The following is a 9680-nucleotide window of genomic DNA, read 5'->3' as shown; positions in this document are numbered from 1 at the left end:
TGGGTCCTAGTTTCGCTTCCCAGAGGCTTACCTAGCTCAATCATTTGGGCTAAATACCATGGGGAAAAAAATTGCGATTGAAAGGTTAAAATATCAGTAAGGAAGAGAGACATAGGTTGTGGAAAGTCGTAGGTCGGTATCATGATGGTGGTTGCAGTAGAATGGAAAAATCGTGGGAAGGAAGGAGAGGGGAAGCTAAGGAAGGAGACAACGAGAAGTTAATTTTATGTGTAAAAAATTACTTGAAAGATAAACTTTTACCAAGAGTTGTTTCGACATTTTGATGAAGAAAAGAACAAATAACCTTGCCTAGTGTTTGGAAAATACGTAAGCTTTAAGTGAGTCAAACTTTCTATAAGTAGGTGATAATAATGAACACTGTTACATTGAGTTGGAACTTGGAACTGCTATATATATTTCAACAACCTCTACCACCCTATAAGATTGAACCTAAAATGTTTTCTTTGACCTACGGAAGCATGAGTTTAGATAAATCAAAACAAAATGGCTTGTAGTTTTCTAGGAGGTAAGATAGATTCATACTCACTTTCATGAGTTCATCTAAAAGGAACTTTTTCCTATTGTCTCCTTTAATAAATTGATCCACCACAACAATCTGGCATTGAAGAGAAGTAAAGGAGCAACAACATTTGCCTTTCCGAGTTTCACTGTTTCAGTGTTGTATTTGGTCAAAATCCAACTATATTTGGATATATGATTCTCAACAGCAGCAAGTGCCACCAAGAAAATAATGAAATCAATTATGATACATCTTATGGTAAACTTTCAGTTCCTTCATGTATAGCAACACCCAAGTGACAGTCTTTCAATGCCAACTTGGTCCATTCAACTGACAAAATTGATGGCATCAACTGCTACCTAAGGACTAATTTGATGCCTCCTATAAATAAAGAACAAAAATGATGCTGAGTATACAAGTATAGAGGAGAAAAACAGCACAATCATTCAAGGTAAAATTTCAGAAAAAGGGGTGCATGCGGCCTGCTGCCATTTGAGAAGGGTTGATAAATAATCCCCCAAATCGTCATTCTCTTCCTCATTAACTTCTGTCAGTATAAAATACCAATCCCATTTAGTACTACATGCCCACACCAAATATGAATGAATGTTCAACATTGTGATTCCATGATGCAATAAACCTGCAATTCACACGTCCTTCCAGGACCATGCTCGGACTTATATTACCAAAATCATGCAGAAACTCCTGCAAATTTTTCTTGTCCTTCCCGTAACTTCTGCATTCATTTTGTTGCCAGTTCCTCATTTTCAGATAGAATCCTCTCCATGTCCTCAAGATATGGCCACTTTTTCTTGGTATTCTTCTCATTCTTGACCTCCTGCTTAAACAAAAACGTAAAGGATGTTGATGATTAAATCATAAAATTGTACTTTAATAATTTAATTCTGGCAATTTATTCACTATTAGTTGTTATGCTTGTTCTCTGCAATCTGAAGACAATGCCTTCTATTTATAACACTCGGATGTAATGTGTAAAACACAAGCATGTATTCACAGCAGTTGAAGTTTCTCTTAAAATCCTTACTTCCTCCGATGTTATTAAATAAAGTTAAGATGCAAAGGTGAAAAGAAACGATCAAACACTCCAATTTCTTCTTTGATTTCATAGTGACCTTATCATTTGCATTATATATTAACATCATAGTTGCTCATAAGAAGGAACAAACCTCATATTTCTGTAACAAAGATGTCCATAGAGATTTGCACTGCCCAGGACTTCTGCTGATCCCATTTGCCGACAAGTTCCGAGATACTTCTTCCCAAAGGGCCATCCTCCCCTTTACTACTTGGAATCGATCATGTAGTTCACCCCGCATATCAATCAGCTTCTTAATTTCCTCAGGTTTCCATTTATTTCTCTTTGCAGATTTTGAATATTTGGATTCTAAATTTGATGTCTTTCCGGACATTTCTTCTTCAGACTCTTCAGAACTATCTTTCTTCAGTTGGGGCTTATTCTCCTTTTGAGGAACATAACCATTGTTAGCTTTGATTGACTTCTCAGCTGACGATGAATCGACAAATGACTTCCAAAATTCATCTTGATCCTCTGTTTCAGAAATATTATCATCATCTCCACTTGAGGTGGTAGTGTATTCTTCAGATGCTAATCCTTCAACACCTATATACAAACGCACCAAATAATGGAACAAGAGAAAGAAAAACTGATATTTGAATATATGATACTAGGAAATTTACAGCAGAAGGATTTTACCATAAAACGGTCATTAGCATCCTTGCACCAAATAAACAAAACAGATACATAAGGATTGGTTATATGCAAGTAGGTCCATTGCATTCTGATTCATTTTACACAAACAGCAAAAAACATCTCACTCAGAGAAATTTGCAGTCTCTTGTCAATTTAAGAAGCAGAACCCAAGATATACTTATCGCCGGCAGCTTAGACTTGCATACAAAATAATCTAATGAAACTTAGCAGTAAATGCATTTGAATATTTGATACCAAATTAATCCCTCATTATCAGATTTACAACAAAATAGGTATAATTTTAGAGCTAAGAGAAGTGAAACTGGGAACAAAATTGACTTCAAGATTATGCTGGTTTGGTAAGAAAATTGCTAGAATGAAAACATTAGGCACTTAATCTACATATAAAAATTACAATGACAATAGGAGAGTAGGTTAATGCAGGAAACCTAAGGAAGATATGCCAGTAATAATGCAACAATAGAGCCTTATCCCATTAGGTGGGATTCACAACAATAATAAAAATAAATGACATTAGCAACAAGAATACTTCCGAGTTAACATCAGCAAGAACAAGACTTATTCAAAAGAAGCATTCAAACACAAAATTAACAGGATATTTACATAAACCGCATCTAGAGGCACAAGAGAATGTGAATAAAGCCTCCCCAATTTTATATGCATTTCAAATGTGCACTTGTTTACCTCTAATTGGCATTTTGGTGGAGTTATTTTCCTTCCCATGCCCATCCAACACTCTTCTCCATGTTGATATCCCGTCCACATGGGCTTTGCCAGACAACTTTGTCTTTATCTCATCTTCAATAACAGCTGCAGGATTTTCTACAGCAATGGCAATAACTTCAGGCCGCTTTCCACTGTACTTCCTCACCATTTTCCTCAGCACCTCAGACACAATTCTTTCCATGTGAGCCAGTGGACAGTTCACAGGGCAGCTTGAAAGGGCAGCATTCGCAGCTTTATGAAGTGAATCCATCAGCTTCCCTTGGTCAAGCCACAGGCATCTTGTAGTAATTCTTATCTTGCCTTTCAATGTGTTTCCAACTTGATCATCTAGATTTTGAGGACGGAATATTTCCATGCTGAAAAAGACAATAAATATTAGGTCACTAAACATCTTCTACTTAGCATTGACTTACTTTATGACTTGAAAAACATACCTAACCACAATGATGCCATCTAATGCAATTCTCATTCTTTCATCAATAAGGAGATCATTCGATGTACCAAATGCTTTGTCACCATCACTATACTTCAACTGCATAAAAAGGGGGAAATTTTAAGAGTTATAGATGTTTTCTTAAAAAGAGTGCAGCAAAAAATGAAAACTACCAACCTGCAAATTTTCTGTTCCAAGTGAAATGAAGCCATTAGAAAGGACTCTTCTATTTCTCAAATGTGAAACACCAAGCATCTCTCCATTCTTAACAACCTGGAGCATAATGACATGTTTATGTAAATCTAAATGCAAAAGGTCCCTAGTATCTCAGTCTCATCTATCATCTGATAAAGGTGAAACAACTCACAGTGGTGTGTCGAATGCCAGTGGACTTTCCAAGCAATTCATGTTCTTTCAAGAACAAGAGTTCCCCATGTATGGGAAGAAAATGCTGTGGTTTCACAATTCTAAGTACTTCTTCCTGCAGAAATAAATGTTCTCATCAATAACAGATCATAACAAAGACAAATTCATGCAAATGCATGCATAATAAAACACATACATGGTACAATTAAATTGAGGATGCATAGGGGTAAAACAATTAATTTGGGAAGAATAAGAAATTTTAAGGGGAAAGAAATATATGGAAAGAAGGAATAAATTGACCTCCAACAAAAACTTACCAATTCTCCGCGATACCCATGACCAGACGTGTGCAGACATTCATTCTTCCCCATAACTATTGTTGATCCAATTTCTGATATGCGGTTTAGCATGTCTGTAACACGGGACTCATTGCCAGGGATAACCTAATAGTGTCAAAAGAAGAGGACAGATTTACCACATTAATTTATATCTAATTTTTTTGAAACTATCTTCTTTTGGTGGAAAATGGATCAGACATGAACACAAGCAACATGCTCATGCAGAAAAATCTGAGGCTTGTTACAAGAATGGATTGAAATTTCAAAATAAAAGTTCAATTAGTGCATTAGCTGCAGAAGAATGATTTAGTTATATCAGGCATGCTCTAGTCAAATCAAACAGCAACCAACTGATTCTGAATTTTGTTATCTTACCTTAGCTGAATACAAAACAACATCTTCCTTTGTTAGTTTGAAAGAATGACTACTTCCATAAGACGCAAGATTCAAGGCCGCACGAGGTTCTGCCTGACACAAAAATACATATTTGTTCATATGCCAAAAACTTGTCCAATTTCTTTATCAAACGAACTATGCACTACATAATCTTTAAAGGACCACACAGGCAACTTACTTGGGAGCCTGTTGTAACAATTAGCAAATCCTTTGGAGCATAAGCATCAATATCCTCCGCTTTAATCTATGTAAATTAGAAATATTGAAAGGTAGAATAATAGAGATGAGACTTACAGAAGCTTAAAAATTTTAGAAACTCATAATTCTAAAAAGGTGGCAACAGGAAAAAAGGGGGAAAATTTTAGATATATCAGTAGAGTTACGCCAAAAGAAAGAAAACAATTATTTCAATGTTAATTACCAAAGTGGATGGATCAATTCGAGCCTTTCCATCCTTCCAAGCTGCATCTAAGTATGTCCTTAAAGACATGCCAACAAATACCTGATAGAATAGTTATAAAACCATAAAATTGTAATAGAATAGTTATAAAACCATAAAATTGTAACACTTCTAACAGTTGTTTATCTATTGGAGTAAATCAGAAAAAGAGAGAACGATGAACATACCAGCTTTCTACCAGTTAAATCAGCAGCAGCTTTGATGCTTCCCAGACGATGTATATTTGATGCAAACTGAGTTGTAATAACCCTTCCTTTAGCAGCTGAAATATGCCTCAACAATGCATCTGCCACGACAGATTCACTGGTTGTCCTTCCAGGTGAGAGTACATTTGTTGAATCACTCATCATCTGAAAAGTAACGCCAAATTTGCATCTATCTTTTCTCAACATTTAGGAAAAAGATAAGGGAGAGGCTACACATTGCTATAACCAAACACATGGCAGAAAATTAGAAGAAACCAGCATAGGTTAACAATTTAACATCAGTAAATCTACAACAAATATAGATGTACATTTATGGGTAAATGTAAAGAAAATTAGCCACTTAGTACCTAATCAACTAAAATCACAATATGTAATGATCCCTATCAGCCCCATTCCTCTCCATCTCCACCACACTACCTCCATGATGTCAAGTCACATGGAGGAGTAAAGCTCAAAATTATATAGAAGTCATTTAGAAGATATTTGAATCTATTAATTTATTTCACCGCTGGTTGAGCATCACTCAACAGGTATCATCCCTAGTCTTTACCAGGGTGCTCTGCTAGTGTGGGCACCAGGGCTGGGAGGTTCCTACAGATCCATTTTCCAACAACTAATCCCTCCCTCAAAAATAAACTATTTATTTACCAACTTCAGAAACATTCAATACACTAATACAGTGAAGGGAATCAAAATAAACCAAACTTGCCAAGCAAAATAGTGATTGCTACTTAAAATGCATATCTTGGAAAAGCCCAATAGCCTAAAAGTAGAATAAGGTTTCCCATTTGAACCAATATCAACATAATACCGATCATGAAAACCATATTCACAATGAAAGGAACTGTATGCATCACTCGCAGATAAATGACAAGAAGTCAATGATTCAGATGACTCACCAATGTTACTCCTTCTTTAGAGAGCTCCTCTAGAGCTTCACGATCGAAAACTTTACCGTCTAATGGTGTTTCATCAATCTGTTGAATCAAATTGTTCAGCAATACAGGATTCAAGCCAGAATAACAAGACAACGTGATGAGAAAAACAGTAAATTCTAACCTTCCAGTCCCCGGTGTGAAGAATAGTCCCATCAGAACAACGAAGTACTAAACCACAGCAATCAGGAATAGAATGGGTCACCGTGATTGGATCTATCTCAAAAGGCCCTGCCATAAACTTCTTCCTTGTTCTAAATACTTTGAGTCTGGATGGAACAAAAATACCATGTTCCTTCAAGCGTTTCTTAATAAGCTGTTAACAAGAGGAAAAAGAAGTTTCACTTCTTCTGAACTGATGAAAAAAATAACCAATTCAAGGAACAGAATTTCAATGAAAAAACTGTGCAACAAGTTTTTGTAATGATAAGTACCAATAGGGTGACATAAATGAAGAGTTGAAGAGGCAGGTAGCCAATTTCAAGATATGTTGATACTAGCATCTAATTTCTATTACTTCCTACTATACAACATTACTATTTATTCACAAATGATGGAAATTAAACAACTGAAGAGCAGCACCTTACCAATAAAGTAACAAGACTATATGTCTTCTTACCTCCATTGTGAAGGATGATGCAAAAATTGGCGTATGAGAATCCAATGCTGGGATGACCTGGTGATTAAAGCAACAGTCAATAGTACAGCAGAAGTAAGCACATGTTTAAAAAATTTGTTTTAATAAAAGCATGATCAATCAGAGAACTTATCCAAGGGGAGGGGAGGAGCATTATAAAATATAAAGTGGAGAGACATAAAAGAATAAGTAATTAACTAGTAAGAGAAACAAAACTAAGGACTGAAACTAGAAAAAAAGAAAGAGACAGAAAAAATGACCCTTCTATGTTTTACTTTAAGAAACAAATATATTTTGTTGGTCACTTGGTCATAGGATTTTCCCCAGCCCCACATCCTTCGGGTGTGCGACGACAATTGTGAGAGTCATAATATCCTAAAAAAAGCAACATGTCCCCATCAGGTAAAAGAGTCACACATAGGAAAAGCGTCCAATCGACCATTACATCAGAAATATGTTAAAGCTTTTAAGAGAGTATACCATAGGTAGCAAGCATACCAAGATCCCTAATCCTTAAACATGCTACTAAACCAAAGTCATCAATCAAGGACCTAATGAATTTTGTGGTTGTATATTTCCCTTGAAGCTGATTGCATCACATTTGTATTATCCTAGTAGCAAAATTATCCAAGCTCTAGATTTTTTAATCAAACTGCAAGTTCCTATCTAGGTTAACTTTAAGTTCATTATGGAAGAATGCATCAAAAACTAGGTCATAGATATATCCCTCTACAAAAATGCAGAGAGACTTAGGGGAATATGTCAAAAATAACTAGTCAAGAAGGGTATTGTTCTTCACACCAGCAGTTCCATGGAGAAGGAAACATTACCCAAGGTAACGCACCAATATGATCTTCATGCCCATGTGTTATAACAACTGCCTCAATTTTGTGGCTCCATTTTCTTATGAATGTTGTATCGGGTATGATTTTTTGGACCCCAAGCTCATCATAGCTGAAATGTACAATCCAAATGTGAAACAAGATCAGTTGACTAATAAATAAAAGCAGAGCAGAGCAGAGCAAACAGTAACCATGCAGCAGAAATTTGATAGTGACCTTGAAGTGGAAATGGGATTTTAATATTTGAAATGAATTTCACTTTGGAACAGATTATTTGCTATTAGCTGAAAGATTAAATTCCATGTCTGGATAGTGATTATGTATAAAGTTTTCCATATACATGAATACATGATCGCCTATGTAACAATTCAGGCTTGTGAGCTTGTCCAGTGGGCTAAGTGTGACTGCGAAAACATACAAAGAGAACACAGATTCCAGTAGCAACACTTACTCTGGAAACATGACACCAGCATCAATGAGAATGTAGCGGTCATAGTTACCAACAAGCATGCAATTCATTCCAATTTCACCTAATCCACCAATAGGAAGAACACGGATGGGTGGTCCATCGGATCCCTCATAAAATTGCTCCATCTTACGTTTAACAGAGTCTTCCATGCTCTTTCTCGGACCTTCTATTCTTCTTATTCGTTTTCTCGGTACTTTAGATCCAACATTATCTACATACATGAAACAAATAGAATAACACAACCATATGAATAATAAATAACATCCACCTACAAAAGAGTTGCCTCTGGTTCTGCGATGGAAGTAAAATGAAAGAAATTGAAACAAATCATTCAAGCAATACCTATATATATGGTTACGTCCGGGCTAATATTGTTCTCAAGCAACATGGACTCAACCGAATCTCTCAAACCTAATTCCTACTAGCTTACCACAAATCTAAACCTTTTCGAAGAGTGTTAAGGAGATGAATAAGTATCTTCAACAATGATTGCCTCAAAGCCCTTATATGGGACATTAGAAAAGCAACGGATGAAGTGTAAACATCCTATTACAAAATTTAAGACCTTAACTGGTAGAACACTAAACATAACCAATTGCACACAATGCAGTAAGTCCAAGTTATTTAAAAAATATATAATTACATCACGTATACATATATATCATGTACACCATATCATCCAATACTTCTGTAAAATAGTAAAAGTACAAAACTTTAAGCTGCCAATAACAAATGGAAAAAGCTAGGAACACATTCTGATATCTGTATCAAGCACGAGAGAAGCTCAGAAAATAAAAAAAGCATAGAGAAACATGAAATGTAAAGCGAAATGGGAAAGGATTATAACCTGGGAGAGCAGAAGAGGGGAAAGAGCAAGAAAGGGAAGAAGAGCGTGTGGTGTAAGGGCGGTAACAGAGGGTGTGAGGGCATAATGAAAACGTGTAAGTGGCCATTTCTTCTTTCTATGAGGAAAACCGCAACGGGATGCAGCAGAGAGAGAAGAAAGAAAAAGAGTGCAACTTTGAAAGAACCCTAATGAGGAAGAACGGGAAATTAAAGGGTGGAGAGAGAGGAAGAAGAGGGGTTCAGGTGGGTGTGGGCGTTGGTGCTGCTCCAATTGTTTGGGTGCGTAGCGGGAAATATCTTTCGCTTATCAATTTGGTCATCAGCAGTTCAGCACCCGAAAATACAAACACGACACAAGTATCGTACCTCACTGCCAAGTGGCAGCCAATTATAACAACCTTAGTTTTGTGGTAGCCAGGCTAAGATTGGAGGATGAGACTCAATATTATATTTGGTAGTTCAAGATAGAAATTAAAATTTTAATTTCAAGGCATAAAATTTTAGTCTATTTAATATTTTTAAAAAATAATAATAGAAGAGACTGAAATTTTAATATTTTTTTTAAAATATCCTTATTCAATTTTGACCATTTCTAATTTACTCTTGTGTAAACAAAGAACACAAATAAATTAGAGAGAACACAAACAAATTAGAATAAAGAGAGAAAAAAAAAAAAGAATAGGCGATATAACAAGGAGCCACCGTTACTGTCGTCGCCATCATGTTTGTGACTGAGGAGAAGGGGACAAATCA

General features: G+C 35.9%; 1 protein-coding gene across 4 annotated transcripts; it reads right to left on the bottom strand.

The window, feature by feature from the left end:
* Positions 603–9258, bottom strand: LOC107631525 (ribonuclease J). Of its 4 annotated transcripts, XM_016334994.2 has the most exons (17): positions 8929–9258; positions 8064–8292; positions 7601–7724; positions 6753–6809; positions 6258–6449; positions 6098–6175; positions 5160–5342; positions 4954–5034; positions 4711–4776; positions 4512–4604; positions 4116–4241; positions 3800–3913; positions 3610–3705; positions 3434–3531; positions 2958–3355; positions 1708–2162; positions 603–1358 (listed from the first exon to the last, which is right to left on the bottom strand). In XM_016334994.2, exons 1-17 carry the CDS (start codon positions 9032–9034, stop codon positions 1263–1265), a joined length of 2592 nt encoding a protein of 863 aa, XP_016190480.1. In that variant the 5' UTR covers positions 9035–9258; the 3' UTR covers positions 603–1262. The 4 variants fall into 4 exon arrangements, with proteins under 4 accessions (XP_016190480.1, XP_016190496.1, XP_020978076.1 ...); XM_016335010.2 differs by lacking the exon at positions 8929–9258 and having other exon boundaries at positions 7615–7724; positions 8064–8206; XM_021122417.1 differs by lacking the exons at positions 8064–8292; positions 8929–9258 and adding an exon at positions 7031–7145.

The sequence above is a fragment of the Arachis ipaensis genome, chromosome B01 (assembly GCF_000816755.2).
Source record: "Arachis ipaensis cultivar K30076 chromosome B01, Araip1.1, whole genome shotgun sequence".
NCBI classification, from domain to species: domain Eukaryota; kingdom Viridiplantae; phylum Streptophyta; class Magnoliopsida; order Fabales; family Fabaceae; genus Arachis; species Arachis ipaensis.
Note: the sequence above shows the minus strand (reverse complement) of the source record. Positions and strands in the feature narration are given on the sequence as shown.

What these genes read in the sequence shown, in the direction of transcription:
- LOC107631525 (XM_016334994.2), bottom strand. Translation starts at nt 9,034, where the DNA reads ATGGCCACTTACACGTTTTCATTATGCCCTCACACCCTCTGTTACCGC. An exon ending in GAATTGATCCATCCACTTTG is followed by an intron (nt 4,777 to 4,953) that starts GTAATTAACATT and finishes TAATTTACATAG; the next exon opens with ATTAAAGCGGAGGATATTGA. An exon ending in TTGGAACAGAAAATTTGCAG is followed by an intron (nt 3,532 to 3,609) that starts GTTGGTAGTTTT and finishes CTTTTTATGCAG; the next exon opens with TTGAAGTATAGTGATGGTGA.